The sequence below is a fragment of the Labeo rohita genome, chromosome 19, assembly GCF_022985175.1.
Source record: "Labeo rohita strain BAU-BD-2019 chromosome 19, IGBB_LRoh.1.0, whole genome shotgun sequence".
NCBI classification, from domain to species: domain Eukaryota; kingdom Metazoa; phylum Chordata; class Actinopteri; order Cypriniformes; family Cyprinidae; genus Labeo; species Labeo rohita.
The window spans coordinates 25,650,406-25,675,074 of record NC_066887.1 but is presented as its reverse complement, the minus strand read 5'-3'; the positions used below and the strand labels follow the sequence as shown (position 1 = coordinate 25,675,074).

General features: G+C 34.1%; 3 protein-coding genes across 3 annotated transcripts in view; 1 reads left to right on the top strand and 2 right to left on the bottom strand.

The window, feature by feature from the left end:
* The window catches only part of ciarta (circadian associated repressor of transcription a), an 8,943-nt gene extending 7,303 nt beyond the window's left edge, over window positions 1-1,640 (bottom strand). The window contains exon 1 of the mRNA XM_051137036.1: window positions 1,414-1,640. The gene's annotated coding sequence lies outside the window, so the exon portion shown is untranslated. The remainder of the gene's footprint in view (window positions 1-1,413) is intronic.
* Window positions 1,641-9,181: 7,541 nt separating this feature from the next.
* Window positions 9,182-12,413, bottom strand: mrps21 (mitochondrial ribosomal protein S21). The gene is made up of 2 exons (XM_051136139.1): window positions 12,258-12,413; window positions 9,182-9,593 (listed from the first exon to the last, which is right to left on the bottom strand). Exons 1-2 carry the CDS (start codon window positions 12,338-12,340, stop codon window positions 9,413-9,415), a joined length of 264 nt encoding a protein of 87 aa, XP_050992096.1. The 5' UTR covers window positions 12,341-12,413; the 3' UTR covers window positions 9,182-9,412.
* Window positions 12,414-17,308: 4,895 nt separating this feature from the next.
* Window positions 17,309-21,401, top strand: crabp2b (cellular retinoic acid binding protein 2, b). The gene is made up of 4 exons (XM_051136142.1): window positions 17,309-17,541; window positions 18,444-18,622; window positions 19,832-19,948; window positions 20,366-21,401. The coding sequence occupies exons 1-4, from the start codon at window positions 17,448-17,450 to the stop codon at window positions 20,414-20,416; spliced, it is 441 nt and encodes a 146-aa protein (XP_050992099.1). The 5' UTR covers window positions 17,309-17,447; the 3' UTR covers window positions 20,417-21,401.
* Window positions 21,402-24,669: the final 3,268 nt, after the last annotated feature.

Genomic DNA, 24,669 nt, shown 5'->3' with positions numbered 1-24,669 from the left:
AACACAATGAATTTAGGCCCAGATTATGCAGAGCTGTAATAGCTGCTAATGGTGGATATTTTGATAAATTGAAAATTTACGTTTGTATAAACTGTTTATGTAATAAAATATGTTTTCGTAGTTTGTGTTGTCCCTTATCAGTGCAAAATTATCACAAATTAAAAAGGATTCATGCCAATATTTTCAAAAACCCCACTTTTCTAGGGCGTTTCCAAACTTTTGGAGGGCAGTGTACATATACATACACACACAGCCACCCCTCAATTGTTTGAACAGCGTAGCTACATATAGTATATGCCTATATATGTTACCAGGACACATACAAAGCTGAACTACTCGCTTGACTGGACTTGCAGAAAACCCCTTATTGTTGTGAATATGTGATAGAAAAATGTATAGAAACTTGTCTTTTCTTTAAGTCAAGCAACCAGAGAGGTGCAAGCACCAAACAAACAATTGAGAATGCAAAGCATGGATTAAAAAAAACTGATAAAGGAACACAGGATACATTCCAAACCTGAAATAGAGATTACAGAGATATCATAAACACCCTGTTCAAAAATCACACTATCCATGAAGAACAGAACACACTGTTCCTTTAACTAGGTGAAAGGCCACAAAACCACATATGGGCTGTGCCTCTGAAAACAGTCATCTACCTATAGGAGTTTTGGAAAGCACATGAATGTAACATAATATTAGTGTGCCTATAATGCCTATAATGTTGTTTGGATGGACAGCTAGATTTGAGACACAGCCACGGTGTAGTATTTCAGAACTGAAGTTAAAGAAAACCCTCTCAAGGGCATGTGCCTCATAAAAATAAGCAGCTAGGCGGTGCCATTAAGACAAATCAACTTTCACCAGATGGACTGTTTGGTAGTTAAAAAAAAGGAAAGGAAAGAAAAATAGGCGTTTTAGATCAAATCGTCTAATAAACGGAAATATTAAATATTTAAAGACTTTTTTTTAAAGACACTGTTATTTGTGCTATGCTCACTAAGATTTTAGTCCATGTGGGCTGTGACGAATAATCATCCATAAATTTAATCATTTCAGCTGTTAAACCATTAAACAGCAATGCACATTCTTTACATAAAAATAAAAAAATAATTGAAAAGTGCTAATAAAAACATTAACCACATGTGGAAAAACAACAACAACACGATACGTACGGACCCCACATATTCACTAGTGATAGATTGCAATAAAAACTGAATTTCCTACTTTGTAAATCAATTTAAAATCGCAATTATGATACCATAATAATACTAAAAAGCAGACTGATAAAACAAAGAAATAATTCATCTCCACATGACGTAAACACATTAAGCGCGACGACCAACACGTGAAGCACTTCTGCAGTACAGTGTGAATATTTTAATCATTTTTAAACATAAAACACACCCTTACCTTAATGGTGGGTCGTTTCTGGGTCGGTACAACAACAAACTGGTGTCCAGCGTCACTGAATCGACCTGACGTGCTGTTCGTACGCCACAAGGCAGTTTCATATACTTTATTGCTTAATAAGACCGTGTGCTGATGTTTTGGTCGTGCGTGCTATTGTCCTGAGAAAAATTTTGGACTTCTATTCTCTTCCTTTATCCACTAACGTCACTTTACAGCGAGGGACAACATGTGAATCGCTACACGTGCTGGACAAAGGCCAACGCATGCTGCGTTCCCATTGGCTGACGGATAAGAATGCAATCGCTGATTGGAGGAAAAGTAGATCCAATCCCTGGGCGTCTGAGCCGTGATTGGTCGGTTTCGTGTATTTGCACTCCCCCACCTTCGCACGTGGCACTCGTGTGTAGAGGCAGATACTACGGATTGGAACACATTTTACAGATGGTACTTAGTGTTCCACATTAGGTAGTTTTTGTACTCAGCAATTTGTTTGGAACATAATGACTTTATTTTCAGTGGTGTAGTTTAGATGACCCTTAAATTGTTTTAGAAGTAACCACAGCAACAGTATGTTGTTGTTAAGGGCTGTTGTTATGATTTAGCAATTTAGTATAAATTCATCAGAAATCTATTAAAGATTAGATAAGATAAGAAACAATACATCTGTTAAATATAAACAGCTGTTCAATATCATATTGAATATGATACTGATGTTTGGCCTAACATATTGATGTCTGTTGCCTAAAATGGATAAATATGTAAATATAATAATTCAAACTAACTAATAACTAATAACCAATATAGTTCACTAAAATTAACAATTGAAATAATAATAATAATAATAATAACAATAATAATAATAACAACAAAAATTATACTTCAATTAAATAAATGGTAACTGGAATAAAAGAAAAGAAAAAAAGAGAAGGGGAAAAAATAAATAAAATAAAATAAAATTGCCATGGCAACATTTCTCATTTTCAGTTTAAAACTAAAAATGAATTGAATGTATATAAATATTATATAAGCTTAAAAAACTACATTTAAAATTAATAAATATATAAATATAACTCAAAATCCTAAATAATAACTAATAAAAGATCAACTATATTATTCACTAAGATTAACCATTAAAATAATAACAATAATAATAAATAAATAAATAAAGTAAACAGAAACTGGAATAAAATAAAATAAAAAATAATAAAATAAATAAAATAAAATAGCCAAGGCAACATTTCTCAGTTTAATTTAGTTTAACTTGATGTACTAATATAACCAAAACTAAAAATTAACTGACAATTAATAAAAAAACTATATATACTTAAAAAAAAAGTACAATTAACAATTCTAAATATATAAATATAATAACTCAAAATAATAAATAACTATAATTACTATAAAAAATAAACTATATAGTTCACTAAAATTAACAATTGAAATAATAATAATAAGACTAAAATTACATTAAATAAAATTAAATAATTAAATTAAATTAAATTGCCAAGGCAACATTTCTAATTTTCATTTATGTTTAACTTAATGTTCTAAAATAACTAAAACTAAAAATGAATTGAATGTATATAAATATTATATAAGCTTAAAAAACTACATTTAAAATTAATAAATATATAAATATAACTCAAAATCCTAAATAATAACTAATAAAAGATAAACTATATTATTCACTAAGATTAACCATTAAAATAATAACAATAATAATAAATAAATAAATAAAGTAAACAGAAACTGGAATAAAATAAAATAAAAAATAATAAAATAAATAAAATAAAATAGCCAAGGCAACATTTCTCATTTTAATTTAGTTTAACTTGATGTACTAAAATAACCAAAACTAAAAATTGACTGAAAAATAAATAAAAAAAAACTATATATACTTAAAAAAAGTACAATTAACAATTCTAAATGTATAAATATAATAACTCAAAATGATAAATAACTATAATTACTATAAAAGTAATAAAATCTATAAAAATAATATAATAATAAATATATAATAAAAATAATAACATCTATAATAACACATAAAAAAAGTATTTTTCAAGATGAATCAGATTTATTTTATATATATTTAGAATATGATATTGATGTTTAGCCTAACTGTTCCAGAGGTGGTTATTACAGTTCAATAAAATTAACCATTAAAAATATAAATAAATTAATAATAAATCAATAATAATAATAACAATAATAATGTCACTTGTTTAAAATAAACAGTAACTATAATAAAATTAATCAATAAAAAAATAAAATGACCAATTAAAATTGGCAAGGCAAAATTTCTCATTTTCATTTAGTTTAACTTAATGTACTAAAAGAACTAAAACTAAAAATTAATAAAAACAAAAGCTTTTTCTAAAATAAAAATATATATAATATAAATTAAATGGAAAATAGAAATAGAAATATAGCATAATAAACATAAATAATAACTAATTAAATATATATATAATTAATTAAAACTATAATAGCATCTGGTGTCACATAAAAAAAAAAACATTTTGCAAGATGAATCAGTCCCATAAATTATATTCAGAAATCCCTTCCAAACAAATTCTGCCTCCCTGAAAGTCATTGCATAATCCACACACTGCCCTTCGACTTGTTGACATTTTAAAACTTTCTTAGTTAATAGCACAACTATAATTGTTAGTATCTGGCAAAAAAGAGAAGGTCAGCTCAGGACAACAAGTGCTACTGGCTCAGTTTCACTCAAAAAATGGGCTTATGAGTGCTTCCTGTGGACAGAGAAATGACCAGGCAGTATTGTCCATAATAATACATTTGCTTTGGCTTGTTTCATGGTAATTATGATCAAAAGGACACTGTCAAGAGTAAATATGAGCCTTTCAGGGCAGATGAATTAATAATGATCTAACAACAACATTCAAATAAGTGCAGTCATTACTGAAGATGTACTGTGTGAAATAAAGAAACCTAATAATGTTTTATAGTTGACGTATTCTGCACCCAATATTGAATCTAAATTAGTTAGATTGTACAGAATATTTATTTTCATAGTATTAAATGCTAATAAAACGTCTAATAAAACATTTAATCCTATTTTTTTATTCTGTCTTCTTCTCCTGTTTCATTTAGGGAAAATATGTCTTGAACAGCATCCACACACTGCTTTGAAAGTTTACAATCCCAAACACATTTGGTCAATCTTTAAACTGTGCGAGCCATTCAAGGTCACTGATTCCAACTTCCTCCAGTTGCCCTGTTGTTGCCCACCTGCAGGTCAACAGTCAGTGTACACAGCAGAATATAGGTCGCATGTTAACCATGCTCCACTTTCATCAGCTTGTCCCCATTCACACCATGAACATTGCTGTGTATTGGCGCCAAAACCAAGGACAACTGGATATTGATCGGATAAACCCAGTATAAACCCTGTGGGAGGCTGGGCACTGATAAGATACATTATAAGGCCCTATTAGCATGTACACAGCAGGAGGGACTAACTCATTTATAGCAGATCAATTCAAACATGTAGACAGGGTTTTTTTGTTTTTTTTTTTGTTTTTTTGCTGACATTGACCAGTGTTATTTTAATATTATAGGTTTAATTAATATTTTGATTTGGTGAATTCAGTTTTTTATGTTTTTAATTTTAGTTACAGTGTGTGTTCTGCTAATTAATATTATTATTATTATTATTATAACAAAACAACAAACATACATTATTAAATATTGACACTGACCAGTGTTATTTTAATACTATAGGTTTATATAATGTTTTTAATTGCATTATATTTTCATTTTCATTTTAGTTATAGTGTTATTTTGTTGTGTTTTGCTTTTTTATAATAATAATAATAATGAACAACTGTAAAAATATACTTTATTAAATAAAGGTTTTCTATTTTAAAAAAATTATATTTTATTTTATTTTGATGATACTGACCAGTGTTATTTTAATATTATAGGTTTAATTAATATTTTGAATTGGTTTTTGTTTTTATATTTTCATTTAAATTTTAGTTAATTAACTGTAAATATATATTTTATTAAATAAATCTTTTTCATTAAAAAATATATTTTGTATGTTTATTTTTGTTTGATTATATTTATGTATGTTTATGACTTTTTTTGATGATATTGACCATTGTGATTTTAGGTTTAAATAATATTTTGAATGAGTTTTTATATTTATATATGAGTTTTATATTTTCATTTTCATTTTAGTTAGTATTTTTAGTTGTGTTTTGCTCTTTAATAATAATAATAATAAACAACTGTAAATATATACTTTATTAAATAAAGGTTTTCCATTTTAAAAATTATATTTTCTTTTTATGTATATTAAAAGTTAAATGTATATTTTAGTTTTATATAGACAGGGTTTTTTTACAGACACTGACCAGTGTTATTTTAATATTATGGGTTTAATTCATATTTTGAATTTGTTTTTGCTTTTATATTTTCATTTTCATTTTAGTTAGTGCTATTTTGTTGTATTTTTATTATAGTAATAATAATAAGAAGAATAAACAACTACAAATATATACTTTATTAAATAAAGGTTTTCCATTTTAAAAAAATGTATATTTTCATTTTATGTATATATATATATATATATATATATATATATATATATTTTTTTTTTTTTTTTTATATTTTTTTTTTTTTTTTTTTTTTTTTGTATATTAAATGTTAAATGTATGTTTTCGTTTTATGTAGACAGGCTTTTTTATTAATTAATTAATATTTTGAATTAGTTTTTGTTTTTATAGTTCCATTTTAATTTTAGTTATATTATTTTGTTGTGCTTTGCATTTTTTGTTTTTTTAAATGTCTATATAGTTTATTTCAGTTTTAGTGTTAGCTTTAGTATATCAAGTTAAAGTAAATCAGAAATGCTGATTTTTTATTATTATTATAGTTTACCATACAAATATCTATTTAAAGAAGAAGTATCGGGTTCATAAAATGCATATTGCTCAGTGATTTTGCCAGAAAAAAAATCTAAATTAGTTTTAATCTTAAGTATTTTCCTTGCAAACTAAATAAATAAGCAATATTTTATTTAAATAATGCATTTAAATAATAATAATAAAATTAATATTAACTATAAATGCATATTATACTTTATTAATATAAAGTATTAATAAATCAGAATATTAGAATAATTAATAAATGTTTTGCAATTTTAAAACATGCACATTTCCTATACTGCACAGCATTTAACAGTGTTTTTGCATGAAGGAGAGGTTGAATGCTCAGCTATACTGTGTGAACTCACTAAACCAGCAGCCCATCCCCCTGCATAGTTTACATGTATAGAATGAATATTGTGAAACCTGTGGCAGAATGTCACATTGCTATACAATTTAGGATCTTTTTCTGTGCACATACCATGCACAATTATACCAATAAAACAAACAAAGCTTTGTTTACAATAATTATGTTTAAAAATAGGAAATAATTCAAACGTCAACTCTAAATAAAAGACTCTGCGTTGAATAAATAACAATTGTGAATAACATTGTTTACGTCCCCAAAGCAACTGAAAGAACAGAAGTGGCACGTCTTAAATTTTCACTAGTTAGACTAAAATGTAAACATGACTTCATGGAAAGCAAACCACTTCAGATGCTTAGAACAGAGGCCCCAACCACAGCCATACATTTGACTGATCCTCTGGAGAGAGAGAGACCCATCCCCCATGTTACACATTATATATGACACAGACCTTGAGCTCAGCTAAAGGAAAGAACACTTACTACAAAGCTCCTTCCAGTTAACATATACTGTGCAATTCAGCCAATTTAACGTGCATAAATTTCCATAGACTTAAGTATTCCAGAACAGCCAATGTACCTATTAACTTAATCTTAAAGAAACATTTGACTCAAAAAAGACAACCCAGGCCATCTAGGATGTAGATGATTTTCCGATTTCTTCATCGGAACAGATGTGGAGAAATTTAGCATTGCATCACTTGCTCACCAATAGATCCTCTGTAATGAATGGGTGCCGTCAGAATTAAACTCCAAACAGCTGAATAAAACATCACAATAATCCACAAGTACGACTCTAGTTAACATTTTGTGAAGTGAAAAGCTGTGTGTTTGTTAGAAATAAATCCATCATCAAGGCATTTTAACTTTAAACCGTTACTTCTTGCCAAAATACGACTCCATACACTTTCTCCAGTGGAAAAGTCTCGTCTATCCCCTGTTGTCCTTTCACATCAAAATCCACCAGCATCAGGGTTGGAAATTAACGAGGGCTTGTGGTAAAAATCCCATCAGATTAACAAAAATGCCTTATAAATTCAAGACAATGTGGCAAAAAATGCCCCTGCACAATTATACAACATATTAGGGCTGTAGCGATTAAAATGAAATGTGAAAATGAATGATAAGTGTCGTTTAGTTTTGCTCACACTGCATCAGATTGCGTTTACACGCTGTTTTGCGCAACGTTGACTCTTTTAACCAATCAAACGCGTTTGTGTTGAACTTAGAGATGCATTGGCCAATCAGAGGCGCTTAGATTATTCAGCGCTGAAGACGCTGAAGCTGTTTATAAGCACACAACACGGTGCAGATGTAAATAAAAGATTAATGTCGTAGCTTCAGTGATTCTAACGGGAGTTTTTGCATAACTTGTGCTAGACTTGGCTCAGGTCGTGGACTGACATGTTTGTCTGTGAAGCCAGAATGTGAAGTGCCCAAAATGAAACAAAAACGTATTATATTGTTTTCTATATCGATATTAATAATCATCATTACAATGTAAACAGCAGTAATGATTTTTTGTTATAATATTGCAGCCCTGTGAGCTCCTGTTGTTTGCATGTATAATTTAGATACAGTTTTAAACAGTCTATTGTTATTGGCTATTTAAAATACTGATTAAAGTAATTGGGTACATTTAAGTATGTGACATTAAAGACAACATATGGTTTTCATAATAAGGTGATTATAAAAATTGCCCTCACAAATGTAAAAAAAAGCCGCTGGAAATCAATTCCAGGGGGCAAATATTGCCCCATAATGGAAAAGTTAATTTCTGACACTGACCAGCATACTTGTGCTTGATCTTTGCATGTTTCCCTCCTGATTCAGATGGGCCTTTTTTTTCACTAGAGAACTATCATGGATAGAGGACTCATATTTTAGTATTTTAGCTGGCTATCAAATACAAGATCATTGCTGTGGTGCCACTAGTCAATTGTCAAAAAGGTAAACCTGAAAATGAAAATGTAATAATTACAATAAAAAATAAACCCCTATGCACTGTTAAAAAATGATTATTTTTAGTATGTAACTGATTGCACTAAAGGTTTGGACACATTGTGATGTTTTAACTATTTTTATTTAAAATGACTTCCGCCCTGTTAGTGTGTAACTAGTAAGAGCAGGTCTGCATCCATCTAGAACCACTGTTGTTTGCTTAAGTAATTGCCAGTTATGCGTCACATAGTATATTTTTTCAAGGGCTGGTTTGGTCTGTAAAACATCTGGTTATTCCACTTTAGCAATACAGTGAAGTCTCAGATTTCACCAGATAAGGTACTCCACTTCTGCATTTTCAAAATGTTAGTACGCAGTAAAGAAATTAGTGTGTATCTGAGCTTAATCTGCTCCCACATCATGCCTGCTTTAAAACTTTCACCTTTCGTTTGAATTCGTTTCTACTTTAAACCTGGCTCAATGTGCACATTTTAACTGCTATCAGTGTTCAAAAAGTTTAGACAAAAACACAGAAGCATATTTATTGACGATGCATCAAGTTTTGATTTTACAGCTTTTTATTATTAATAACATACAACAGTTAGTCAACACGTCAACAGTATCACAACATTCAGAATAGAAGTAAGGTGACGACAGTCTTGACAATACAGTTCTGCAGTGAAGTTTTAATGGTGGATGTGTAAAATGTTCCTGTGGATCTTTATCTTCTGAGACAGATCACAGAGCATGAATCATGTGTTGGTCAACTTAAACAGTCAGTTTATCTCATCTTAACATCCAAGCCATGGATCTTGTCTTTGTGCCCTTGATACGAAAGATATCTTTCTGGCCATCTCAGTGTTGTAGATTCTCTTACAGTTCTCGTAGCTCTTTCTCTCTCGCTTACGACAGGGTTTCTCGTAGTATCTTCGACGCTTCACGGATTCAATGATTCCATCAGTGGACAGCACCCTGCAGAGAAAAAGACAGAGAAAGAGCATGTAACCATTACAAAATCTGTGAACTTGAAATATCATACTGTATTATTATTTGGTGATTTGGTGAAAACAAGGCAACCTTGCAAACCAAATCCAAGCTTACGTATTGCAAAAACCAAAAGAATTTTGATCATATGTTCAAGCCCAATTCGCAAGAGTACAACTCAACTGCACCCTCTAAAGAAAATTCAGCAGTAAGACATCTCTCTTAAAAAAAAAAAATCTCTTTATATACACTACCAGTAAGATTTGTAATGTTTTTTAAAAATGTATATTCTGCTCACCACACCTGCATTTATTTGATCCAAAGTACAGCAAAAACAGTAACAGTTAAAATAGTTTTACTATTTAAAATAACTGCTTTCTATTTAAATATATTTTTAAATGTATTCCTGTGATTTCAAAGCTGAATTTTTAGCATTATTACTCCAGTCACATGATCCTTCAGAAATCATTGTAATACTCTGATTTGTTGCTTTTGATAAAGTCTGTAAAGTTAGTTTTTGCTGCATTTTGGAACAAATAAATGCAGACTAAGTGAGCAGAAGAGACTTCTTTAAAAACATTAAAAATCTTACTGTTCAAAAACATTTGTCTGGTAGTGCACCCCATATTGACAGAAAAACACAGAATTGTTGACATTTTTGCAGATTTATTAAAAAAGAAAAACTGAAATATCACATGGTCCTAAGTATTCAGACCCTTTGCTGTGACCCTCATATATTTAACTCAGGTGCTGTCCATTTCTTCTGATCATCCTTGAGATGGTTCTACACCTTAATTTGAGTCCAGCTGTGTTTGATTATACTGATTAGACTTGATTAGGAAAGCCACACACCTGTCTATATAAGACCTTACAGCCCACAGTGCACATCAGAGCAAATGAGAATCATGAGGTCAAAGGAACTGCCTGAAGAGCTCAGAGACAGAATTGTGACAAGACACAGATCTGGCCAAGGTTACAAAAACATTTCTGCTGCACTTAAGGTTCCTAAGAGCACAGTGGCCTCCATAATCCTTAAATGGAAGGCGTTTGGGACGACCAGAACCCTACCTAGAGCTGGCCTTCCGGCCAAACTGAGCTATCGGGGGAGAAGAGCCTTGGTGAGAGAGGTAAAGAAGAACCCAAAGATCACTGTGGCTGAGCTCCAGGGATGCAGTCGGGAGATGGGAGAAAGTTGTAGAAAGTCAACCATCACTGCAGCCCTCCACCAGTCGGGGCTTTATGGCAGAGTGGCCCGACGGAAGCCTCTCCTCAGTGCAAGACACATGAAAGCCCGCATGGAGTTTGCTAAAAAACACCTGAAGGACTCCAAGATGGTGAGAAATAAGATTCTCTGGTCTGATGAGACCAAGATAGAACTTTTTGGCCTTCATTCTAAGCAGTATGTGTGGAGAAAACCAGGCACTGCTCATCACCTGTCCAATACAGTCCCAACAGTGAAGCATGGTGGTGGCAGCATCATGCTGTGGGGGTGTTTTTCAGCTGCAGGAAAGATGAATGCGGCCAAGTACAGGGATATCCTGGACGAAAACCTTCTCCAGAGTGCCACCAACGTTTACCATCCAACCTGACAGAACTGTAGAGGATCTGCAAGGAGGAATGGCAGAGGATCCCCAAATCCAGGTGTGAAAAACTTGTTGCATCTTTCCCAAACAGACTCATGACTGTATTAGATCAAAAGGGTGCTTCTACTAAATACTGGGCAAGGGGTCTGAATACTTAGGACCATGTGATATTTCAGTTTTTCTCAATATGGGGTGCTGTGTGTACATTAATGAGGAAAAAAAGTGAACTTAAATTATTTTAGCAAATGGCTGCAATATAACAAAGAGTGAAAAAATTTAAGGGGGTTTGAATACTTTCCTTACCCACTGTATACACACACACACAAATATATATATATATATATATATATATATATATATATATATATATACACACTGATGTTATTACTTTAATTTACCTAGGGCTGTTAATTTGTCATTCTGTTTTGCTTTAATTGTGTATTAATGATATTTCATTTAATATGTTAATATAAATTGTTTATTTGCACTATTATTTGACATTGCATCATTTCTCATCAGAGCTCATATTAAGCTGCAAATAAAGATTTCAATTATTAAAGATTTTCAGACTTGTCAGCGTGACTTTTCAAACCATATAAGAGGTCAGGCAACCAGGGTTGTTATAGTTAACTATAACTGAAAAAAAATAATAATAAAACATAAATATTAGATGTAAATATTGCCAAATACTTTAAGATGTAGGTGCTAGAGGCCATGTGAGATTTATACACTTTACAGAAATTTAATGGCTAACTTATTTATTTTCTAACTAATGCCCTGTTACTCATTATACAATAACCGTAATGTTCTTTAACATGAAAATCCAGTTTGATACTGAGTCTTGAGTCAGGGGTCACTGGGTTTCAGAGTTTAAAAAACCCTGGAGTACTACAACGCATACATAATTCAGATGCATCAACGTAATGACCTACTGAGAACAGAACATGCAGGTCTACATCACTTGACATGTGTCGTGTTATGTACACGGTCACACCAGTCATTAGCGCTTAACTAACGGATTAACAACGACATCTTTATATATACAAATATCAAAGTCTTCAGCAAGTACCTGCTCAGAGCGCCATAAGCCGCATCGACATTGCCATTCTGGACCATGACAGTCCGAGCGACGAAGCGAAGGTGGTTCGCCATGTTTCGTCCGTGTTACCTTCAACTGTGCACGGGTGGGAAAGCGTTCTGTTCAGCAGACAGTTCCTGGAAGTAAGCGCGCGAACTCTAGGTGGCGCCAAATAGATTTGAAAAAATAACGTTTGCGCTTTTTGGAGGATATTTCAACGGCTCAGTCAACGCCTGAGGGGAATTAATTCAGGTATATTAGATGAATAGACTTTACTAATTATAGCTTCATATACAATAACAAGACACAGAGGAACCTAACAGAATGAAAATGACTGCTCAGTGAGAGATTTTACATAAATTTGGATCATTTTAAACATCTTTTGAAATTTTATCATCACATTTTCTGTAAATTCTCACCTGAAGGGTGACTAACAGGACTGAGAAAACCTATAAAATGACAACCTGTGACAGTAGTATTCTCTAAGAAGCATTTTTGTTGATTAGACAAGATATTAAAGGGACAGTTCACCCAAAAAAAAGAAAATTCTGTCCTTAATTACTTATCCTGATGTCATTCCAAACCTGTAATACTTTCGTTCATCTTTGGAACACAAATTAAGATATTTTTGATGAAATCCAAGAGCTTTCTGTCCCTGCGTAGACAGCGAGGGTCCTACCAAGTTAAAAGAGAAGGCCACTTCCAAAACAAAGATTCACAAATAATGTACTCACCCCCTTGTCTTCCAAGATGTTCATCTCTTTCTTTCTTCGGCCGTAAAGAAATTATGTTTTTTGAGGAAAACATTTTAGCTTTTTTTTACATACTGATATGGTGCCCCAATTTTGAACTTCCAAAATGCAGTTTAAATGCAGCTTTAAACAATCCCAAATGCGGTTGTAAACAATCCCAGCCGAGAAAAAAGGGTCTTATGTCGTAACAATCGGTTATTTTCATAAAAAATAATACAATTTATATACTTTTTAATGTCAAACGTTTATCCTTAAACGTTACTCCTTAAATCTTACTCTGCCTGGACTGTTTTTTTCTGGTTTATGAAAGTTAGGGTATGTCAAAAACTCCCATCTCAAAATCGCCCTATATTGCTGTTTTGTACCTTTTTGGTTAAGGGTGTTTGATCTTCTTTGCATGTTTACTTTGCAAAGACTGGGTCGATACTTCTGCAGCGATGTAGGATGATTTTGAAATTATTTTTGAAGTTGAGGGAGAAAATACGATTGGAGTTTTTCGACATAACCTAACAGTCTTGAGCCAGAATACACAGAGTTCAACAAGAGCAAGGCAAGACAAACATTTCAGAATAAAAGAAAGAAGACCCTTCTTCCTCGGCTGGGATAATTTACAACCATATTTGGGATCGTTTGAAGCTTCATTTAAACTGCATTTTGGAAATTCAGAATCGGGGCACCATACCATTATATGAAGAAAAATGAATCTTTGTTTTGGAAGTGGACTTCTCCTTTAAAGGTCCAGAAAGGTACCAAGAACCTAGACAAAATAGTCCATGTGACATCACTGGTTCAACTGTAATGTAATGAAGCTACGAGAATACTTTTTGTGCACAAAAAAACCCCCGAAATAACAACTTTATTCAACAATTTATTTAAGCCATTTTGGAGAGTACCACGACGCACACGCATGCCTTGTTTTGCAGCAGGGCTGCCAGGTTTTCACAACAAAACCTGCCCAATTGCTACTCAAAACTAGCTCAAAACTAGCCCAATCAGATTTTGGATGGGGTCCCCTGGTAGAAATTGCATTCTAGGGGATAAAATAAAGCTTTTTTGCATACATTCCCTGGTAAAATATGCATTCCAGGGGCTAATATCACATTATTGGGGTCGCTTCAACCCACAAACATGAAAAACAACCCGTAGCAACGGTGTTGAAGTATCGCAATTCTGCAGGAAAACCATGGACTTGGCAACACTGATCTGCACGTAAACCTTGCTGTCTATGCAGGGTCAGAAAAATCTTCAATTTCATCAAAAATATCTTAATTTGTTTTCCGAAGATGAACAAAGGTCTTATGGGTTTGGAATGACAGCAGAGTGAGTAATTAATGATTAAATTTTCATTTTTGAGTGAACTATCCCTTTAAGATACACATGAAATGTTTCTTAATAAAATACTGTTTTTCATTTTAAAAGTTAGATACATAACATTTAGTATTTTAACTAAGCCTGCTCTATATTTATTAGGCCCATTGAACTTCTGTTATGTTTTGTGACATGAAAGGCTCTTCAGTTTATGATGGCATGTGCACTTTGGTCATGAGTGGTTGTTATGTAGACTGCTCAGTTAGTCTCTAAATAATTGGCTTTTTATGCTGAAATATTCCCCCTCCTTCTGCTATCTTTTTCTTTCATACATGAATTCCTCATCGTCTGCCGGATAATGGGGTCAGTAGTAGGTGAGTGTGGGATCAGGATTGTTTTCTCATTCAAATTCAAGTAGTTTTATTGACTCTACCACTTCAAAGAAAGCCTTGCTGACGTGCTTTTAGGGGAAGCATTCAAAGTGAGAGCAAGAAAACAGCTTGAACTTTTGCCACTGTCTCCATTCTGACTGAAAATACAGTCTCTTTCTCTCTCTCTCTCTTTCTCGCTCGTCTTCCCCCTACGCTTTTCCTCTGTTCCATTTCCAGGGATATCATTTCTTATCCAGACTTGTTGAAATGTTCTTGGTAGGAGGGGTGGGATCAGGGGGTAAAGGGAGAGAAAAGGGACGGGTGGGGAGCAGCTCAGGAATCGGCTGGTAATTACCTCCGAGCATTTGGAGACGAGGATGTGGTTTCAGTTTACACGGCCTCATTCTTTCTTTCCTCCCTGGCTCCCTTTTGGCCACTCAAACACTCCATTTGCTTCTCGTCTCCTCTCTGCTTCTTTCACGCCATTTGTATGAGGAATGTGGAGACGTGCACAAAAGGAACAAAAACGAAATGAAGTGAAGCAGATTAGAGCAAAGCGAGAGAAAGAGAGAGTGAACGAGTGGGTTTGGAGAGAATGAATGGAACTCATTAAGGAAAACTAGTAGTGATGCTTTATCATTTATTAAGGTCACACTGAGCCGGTGGCAAAATTTATGTAGAAAAAAAAAAAAAAAAGTCAAGTCAAGTATATAGCACTTTTAACAATACAAACTGTGAGAAAGAAGCTTTACAGCATTAAATGGGAAAATAGTGTGTCAGTAATGCCAAAGGACAAGAGAAAACACTCAATTTTCAGTTAAAGGCAGTAAAAAAGCTCTTATTTAAAGAAAAGTTCAGCATCTGACATTTTCTTGGATGGAGAACAGTGCTGTCTTCTGTTAACATAAAGCATTTTTAAGATGAAGCTCTTTAGTTCCAGATTAACAGATAGTGAACAAGAACTTTATAACATTGATTTTATGGCATACTTGATATGGAATGGGATGCTTTTTCAGCTGTAAAAAACGTCCTCTGCCTAACTTTAGTAGAAAAGGGCAAACTTAATGTAATCAAACAGAAATATTACTATATACCGGTCAAACGTTTTTGAACTGTAAGATTTTTTAAAGAAAAAAAGTACAAAAGTATAAAAACAGTAACATTTAGAAATATTTTTACTATTTAAAATTGCTGTTTTCTATTTGAATATATTAAAAAATTCCTGTGATTTCAAAGCAGAATTTTTTTTTGCATCATTACTCCAGTCACATGATCATTCTAATATTTATTTAAAACATTTATTATTATTTTGAAAACAGCTGAGTAGAATTTTTTTCAGATTTCTTTGATGAATAGAAAGTTTAGAACAGTTTTTACTAAAATAAAAAATATTTTGTAACATCTTTATCATCACTTTTGATCAATTTAAAGCATCCTTGCTAAATAAAAGTATTAATTAAGTATTAAGTATTAATTTCTATAATTTGTTTTCTTGAAAAAGAAGTATACTGACTCCAAGCTTTTGAATGGTATAGTGTATAATATTACAAAAGCATTTTATTTCAGATAAATGCTGATCTTTGGATTTTTCTATTAATCAAAGAATCCTGAAAAAATATACTCGACTGTTTTATACATAGATAATGTTTCTTGAACAGCAAATCCGCATATTGGAATGATTTCTGAAGGATCATGTGACACTGAAGACTGGAGTAATAATGCTGAAAATTTAGTTTTGATCAGAGGAATAATTTAGATTTTAAAATATATCCAAATAGAAACCAGCTATTTTAAAAAATTTTAAAAAATCTAAATTTTACTGTGATTAAAAATAATTGCAGGCTTGGTGAGCAGAAGTGTATTCTTTAAAAAACATTAAAAATCTTACTGTTCAAAAACTTTTGACTGGTAGTGTATATTATATTGTTTAACTATAATTTCCTATTATAAATATGATTTTACATTATGTTCAAAAAATATTGTTATCGTCTCAACATAAAAACATAAAGTCTCTCAAAACTTTATAGGAGGTCTAAATGAAAATGCAAAGCCAGAGTCTTGTTAGGACACTGATACAGATCAGTCTACAGCAGCTCTCAGCAAGAGACAGAAGACGTTGAGATTTGAAGCTGTGATATGATTGACTGACAATGGCTGACTGTTGTGGTCTGAATACTAACAAAGCTCAGCATGGGATGTCTTTGTTGGCATGTTTGTATGAGAGAAAGGGAGCTGAGTAACATGGGGGTTTCCATGTATTTTGCACCAACTCAGTTTTTAAACAAAAGCTCCTTGTTTGACAAAATCTCTAAAAACATAATGCTTTCTGATTCAGTAGATGACACCTAAATGTAACTACAACTGAAGTCCAAAGTGAGAATCCCTGAAGGTGTGATGCATGAACAAGGAGTCTTGTAATCATTCTGCAAGTTGCTTTGGATAAAAGCTAAATGACAAATAACACGTATTAGGATGCAACTAAAGGAATTAGCAGTATATGACCCGATTGCTCAAGCCAAATGGTGGGGCAAATAGAGGTCTTATTGAATCTTTACTGGAAGCACATGGTGCCCGAGCAGCGGCCGCCCAATGAAACGCGGCACAGGCGCAAACGCTCCGGATTGGTCGAGAACGCAGCGCACATTCACAGGCCGATGTGAGAGAGAGAAAGACTGCTGAACGCCGGCAGATGAGAGGAGAGCGGTCCAAAACAACTGTCTGAAAGGAAAGATCAAAGATCACGAAGAATCATGGAGTCGAACACGGAGCGAACGTTTGCTGACTTTTCCGGATCTTGGAAAATGAAAAGCTCTGAAAATTTCGAGGAACTTTTAAAAGCTCTCGGTGAGTTTTCAAAATTCGTCATTATTATAAACACTCTATCTATGTTTAAAATTCAGAATCTTTTAAAGTTTTAAAATGTGACCGTTGTATTCGTATTTGTTTACATTTTTTTATTTAAAATAATTACAAGTAATTCTAATTTTTTGTCATGTTTAAAAAATGTCAAGGTAGTGTAACTTTAAATTGTAAAAAAGAAAAAAGTCTAATTAAAAGCCCGAAAAAGGAAGTGCTTGCAAAACTGAATTACTTTTTATACATGTTTTGTATTATTACGTCTTTGAAAATAAATAAATAAAAAAGCGACAACGCTATTTGTTTTACAATATAAAATAAGCCATTTTGTTATCATCTTACAAACTATAAACCAAAAGAACCCCTTGCATGACTGTATGTCAGTGTCATTAATTACTATTATTTTTTAAAATGATGTTTTAAGGTCAAACTGAGACCATGAGCACAATCAATGGAAAGCTGCATGGAAAAATGTTCTGCTTCATTTCCTCATGGGATTGCGATTAGGCTCACAAACCCTGATATGGGGCCCCTCGGCCAGCCGTTTGGCTCTGTAGACACACCGTCCCTCGACCCCAATTATTCACTCAAGGGGGAGTTCACTTAGACCAAGTACACCGTTGCCCCTAATAAATGCGAGAATGAATCCACTGTCTTGACTCGATATTTAAAAGGTGTAGATTTCCTTGGTGTAAACATTAAGACTGGAGCACCTGATTTTTAATTGCATAAATATGCGACCGTTGTTTAGACTGTAAAACATTCCAGTGCAGATTGGACACGCTTATTAGAGACAGGAAATTGGCTGTAGGAAAAATGGCTTTTATTGCTGATAATGATAAATGGCCTTTTAATTTCTTAGCACATTTGTATGTGTGTGTGTTCCACAGGTGTCAATGTCTTTCTGAGGAAGATTGCAGTTGCAGCAGCTTCCAAACCGGCTGTTGAGATTACACAGCAGGGAGAAAGTCTCTCCATTCAGACCTCCACTAGCGTGCGGACCACTCATGTGTCCTTCACGGTGGGCGAGTCCTTCAACGAGGCTACGGTGGATGGACGCCCATGCACAGTAATGCCACCCATCCGTACATCTCAGCAGATTATGCTTTTCTCTCTGTAAACTGCAGGATTTACTTTTAGAAGAATATACACTACCAGTCAAAAGTTTTTGAACAGTAAGATTTTTTATGTTTTTTTAAAGAAGTCTCTTCCACTCATTAACCCTGCATTTATTTGATCCAAAGTACAGCAAAAACAGTAAAACTTGGAAATTTTTTTACTATTTAAAGTAACTGTTTTCTATCTGAATATATTTTAAAATGCAATTTATTTCTGTGATCAAATCTAAATTTTCAGCATCATTACTCCAGTCTTCAGTGTCACATGATCTTTCAGAAATCATTCTAATATGCTGATTTGCAGTTTAAGAAACATTTTTTTATTTTTATTATTATCAATATTTAAAACAGTTGAGGACACTTGTTTCAGGATTCTTTGATGAATAGCAAGATCCAGCATTTATCTGAAATAAAAAAAACATACCATTACACTATACCATTCAAAAGCTTGGAGTCAGTATAATTTTTTTGGAAAGAAATTATACAAATATATACTTTTATTTAACAAGGATGCCTTACGTTTATTAAAAGTGATGATAAAAATATTTGTAATGTTACAAAATATTTCAATTTCAGATAAATGCTGTCCTTCTGAACTTTCTGTTCATCAAAGAAATATGAAAAAATTATATTCAGCTGTTTTAAACATAATAATAATAATAATAATAATAATAATAATAATAATAATATTTTTTGAGCAGCAAATCAGAATATTAAAATGATTTCTGAAGGATCGTGTGACTGGAGTAATGATGCTAAAAATTCAGCTTTGAAATAATAATTACATTTTAAAATATATTCAAATAGAAAACAGCTATTCTAAATAGTAAAACTACTAAAATAGTAGTAATAAATTAATAAATTAATAGTAAAAATTTTACAGTTTTTGCTAAACTTTGGATCAAATAAATGTAGGCTTGGTGAGCAGAAGAGACTTTAAAAAAAAAAAAAAAAACAAAAATCTATCTGTTCAAAAACTTTTGACTGGTAGTGTAATACTGAACAATATATGTTAATATCTAGCTTTATTTCATTGTGAAAGTTCACTTTTAACTGTGCACACAAACACGAGGTATGTTTTCAACAGTCTATAAAGCTATTTTAAATTAATATCTCTGCTTTTAGCCCTTTTCTAACTGTTTCTAACCATTTCTCATCAGAGTTTTCCAAAATGGGAGACAGACCGTAAAATCACTTGTGAGCAAACGCTGCAGAAGGGGGAGGGGCCTGAGACATCATGGACACGTGAACTGACCAATGATGGGCAGATGATTCTTGTAAGTTCAAAATAACATTTTCAATTGAATTATGTCACTATAATATAGACTGCCGGCCTACTCTAAAAAGCTTCTTAAAAAGCTCAACACCTTATGGTAATAGATGTTGTTCACTTCTCACTATTATAGTTCACGTTATAGAAGTCACACTGCTCCCATTTAGTCCACTTACAGTAAACAGGCCACTCAGTGTCTGTGCTTTTTGTTCCTAATTTATACTTTGTACCTTTCATTTCGGTAAATCAGTGTTGTGTGGTTGGAACTTAAAAGGAGCATTCTTTGAATTCAGAACAAGATCTGGTTGGAAATGTGAATGTATAACATCTGGCGACATGTTTAAGCCCATTGGATAAGGATCTTCAATTGTTTAAGTAGTTAGTTGGTGGTTTCTTAACATCTCTGATGTTTATCTTCCAGACCATGAGAGCCGGAGATGTTGTCTGCACCCGTGTGTATGAACGAGACTGAAGGATCCTTAAATTTCAGTTCTTTCTATTCCATTCCGTGTCATTCAATGTGCTAAAATGCTAGTTTATTATTGTACAAATAGCCTGTTCCTTCCAATTTTTGTATGTTTGACATGTGCTAAGTTTGTGTGCCAGAGAAGGAGAGGTGTTTGAAGGGTCAGACGTGGTACTTGTATAAAGATGGTAGTGAGTTTGCATTGTTCTTTTTGGTGCATTTGGCTGAAAAGTGTATTTATTTTTGTTGGTGGTGCATTTTATGTTGCAGTCTCATGTATATGCCACAATGTGGCTTATCAAGCAAAAATGTTTTTAGCAATAAACCTTTATACTTATAAACCCCCAAAAATCTTATGACTAATTCATTGTCATCTCTTTGACACTAACCTCGGTTGCACTTTTACACTCATTTTCTGCCTCATTCCTTTTCTTCAAAGTGTTCTTTGTATCTGTTCTTGCTTTCTGTCTTCTGATCCAACCACTTACAGTTTTGAACAGCACTGTAAATTTGTATTTCATGAGTGTACATCAACTGTTAAATTATTTTCTGGCAAGGAGTAATGGGGGGATGAGGGAGAGGTATGGAAAGAGTGAGCAAACGCTAGCAAAGAAAAATAATTTCATATTTTTAAGGTTATATTCCCTCTGCTCTTTCTCTCATCTGTTGCTAGTTACTGCATGAGGTCAGAAAGAACGGCTGTCATTTCTCATGCTTTTTGTCTTTCTACAGCCAGATTCCTGATCCAAACTGTTTTTTCTAAATCTAGGGCAAATACTTCTGAAAGTTTAATAAAATAATATGTATAAGTAAATGATGCAAAATGACACTGATGAAAAGCAAAATTAAGTTAAAAATCTTTCTTCCACTCTCCGTATCTGTCTTTTTCTCTGCACACACACATTTATTTAGCAGCGTTCAGAGACTGCTGTGTTTTTTCAGTCTGCTGCGATGATGAATTTTCCAGGTTCCAGACAACAAAGCTCACAGTGGACTTATTCAAGATTGCACATAATTTCAGTCTGCTGTATTGCGTATGTGTGTTCTGTAATTCTCAGTGGCCCTGTTAAGTGTTTTAAGCTCACATAACCTATGATGTCTTAAAAATGTATGTGTGGCGCAGTGTACAGAGGTTGCAGTTAAGTTCACACACTTTCTGGAGGAGGTTGAAAAAATCCATAAACTGTGCTTAACATCAGAGGTAGTGACTGTTTTGTGGTGTTTGCTAAAGCATTAATCACTGCAAGAATCACTGCAACCACCTACGACCACCAAGAGCACACTAAAAACCACCTGGCAATGACATAGTAACCACCAAGAACACCCTAACAACTACCTAGCTATGTCCTAGAAACCATCTAAAATTCCTAGCAACCACCCAGAAATCTGTAACAAACATTTAGCAGTGACTTAGCAACCACCTAGAACTCTGTAACATCCTAGCATAGGGTTAACAACAACCAAGTAACCATCTAGCAATGCCCTACCAATTTCTCAAAAAACCCATTAGAATCCCCCAGCAAACACCTAGCAATGCCCTAGCAATTATCCATAACCCCCCAACAACAACCTACAGTCCTAAGATCCAGCAACCACCTAGAATTTCCAGCAATCACTCATCACCTATAAAAACCATTTAATATTGCCCTAGCATTCACCCAGAACACCCTAAACAACTATCTAGCAATGGTCAAGGCAAACGAGCAACAGAATGTCTTAAAAACCACAGTAAGCTCACAGTAACCACCCAACATCGCCCTATCAACCTCTCAAAAACCTCATAAAAATCCCCCAGCAAACACCAAATCACCTAACAAACACTGTAGCACCTATCCATAACTCCAACAGCCATCTACAGTTCTAAGACCTACTGTAGCAACCACAGAAAACCCCCTGCAATCATCATCCCTAATAACCATCTAGCAATCCCAAGCATCTCAGAACACCCTAAACAACTGTCTATCAATGGCCAGCCAACCACCCAAAGCATTCTCACAATCACTTAGCTTAGGCCTAGTAATAGAACGTCCTAAAATCCACCTAGCAATGCCCTAGCGACCAGCCAGAACACCCTAACAATTATCTAGCGATGGCCACCCAACCACCCAAAGCTTCCTAATAACAAAGTCCCTTTAAGGCAAATCATTTCACTCGGTGGCCTTCTTTGAAATGCTTCTTGGGCATGCAAGTGCAGCTTCTATCTGTTTGAACAGGAAAACATCAAATTCTCCAAAACTGTTCACCAAGCTTACGATTAAATTTCATATTTGAAATCACCAAAGAAATCTGACAAGAACTGCCTTATAAATATTGTTCCTTATGTTCAAATAGCCTTAAAAAAAGCTTATTTTTCAGGTGAGATCAGCCAGTGAGCGCATGTCTCACTGACTTTACTAATGTCGCGCTGACTTTACTAATCCACGATTGGCTCTTTCATTAAAAAGGCGGGGCGTCACGCCCATAATGAGTGTTGCATCTTTCCCCAGCTAAGGACCAGCATAAACCAGCAAAGGACCAGCTTACACCAGCATCAAAACCTACCTAACCAGCATTCCAGCATCAAAACATACCTACCAGCATATGCTGTTTTTTTCACCAGGGTGTTCAAAACTATAGGAGTGACAGGTCTTGGGTATTCTATAGTCTTTGCTAATAACCACTTAGTTTAGACCTAGCAACAGAACACCCTAGCAACCACCCAGAACACCCTAAAAATTATTTAGCAAATAGCCAGCAACCACCCAAAGCATCCACTTAGCTTAGACCTAGCAACAGAACATCCTAAAAACCACCCTAGCGACCACCCAGTACTCCCAGTAGCCCTAGCAACCTTTCAGAAACCACATAACAATCCCCTTATCAACTACCCAGAGCTTCTTACCACCTAGTAACCACCTAGCAATACCCTAGCAACCATCCAGAACACACTCACAACCACCTAGCAACACCCCAGCAACAACCTACAGCACCTTTCATTGTAGTGGCAAGTTTTGCACATTTGCACAGCATTAACTTCTGTTTGTTCCATCTGTCTCTCTGGGCTTCTTGACTCATTTTACAATTCCAAGTGAATGCCAAAATGCTTTGAGACACGGATTCACATCCGCTGCGACGCCTGGCGTGTTCACTGCACACCCCGTTAAGAAGATTAATATTACAAGAACTCTGGAACAGGGTCATCAAGTCTTCAACATGTATTTAACTCTGGCCTTGTGTGGTTTAAGCCCATTGTGGCGGTATGCACTTAATAAGACCCAGATCCTGATTTGTCCTCTTCTTTAATTGAGACCATACCGCTAAGAAAAAAGAGCAAAACCCACAAGCCCACACGGTCCACTGAAGCTCCCGCCATCCCTGCTGGTTGCCTTGGCAACCCACCAGTGAAGTCTTCATGTCAGCTCATTCCACAGGCGGTGATGTCATGGGGCCATTCATCGCTTGATTGGCTGAGGAATGTTGCGGTTTCGAAGGAAAGCAAAAGGAAGAACGGACACACCCACTTAGAGAGGAGAAAAAGAGGTTTTAAATGAATGATGGTTAATGGTGACAAATCTTTGTCACTTTAGTATAACCTTTCTCTGAACTCACAAATAAAGAACTTATTGTTTCTCTATGAATGGTTCATTTAAGGTCCCATTCCTGTTTACCATCACTCTGTCATGCTCGCTGATTAATGTATTGCATTTGAACTTCACTGGGAGCTTGCACACCAAGATCAGAGCATACAAATAATGCGATCCAGGAGCCACACTGTTTCAAAAGTCAGTTGGTGAAGTGTCTGGTTTCTTGGTTTCCAGTCAATATTTGTGAATTTCATCCACATCTGGTCAAAGTGCTGAATTAGTTGTTTGTGGAGCACTTTATATACTCGCAGCAACTGCAGAAACTTTATTAGCAGAGAAAGCAACCTGAACGTCTGCAGTCAGTAAGGTCAAACTTTCAATAACAGAAAGTAAATATGTGAATCTGAACTAACAGATTTATGAAAGAACATGCAGAAGGGTGACTGCGTGTGCATGGGCTGGGGGAGTAGTGGTATATTTGTGTTCTGAGGTATCATATGACTGACTTTCTGCCCTCCTGTCATCCATGTGAATTCACATGACTTGAGAATAGCGAGTCTTCAGCAATCTTCCCCATGTGACAACTTGCCCCGGTGCCCCTACCTATAGTTGACAGAGGGAAATTACGTCGCTGCCTCGCTTTTCGAAGCAACAATGACGCCTAGTGGTTGAATGGGGAACATGAACAGGATGACA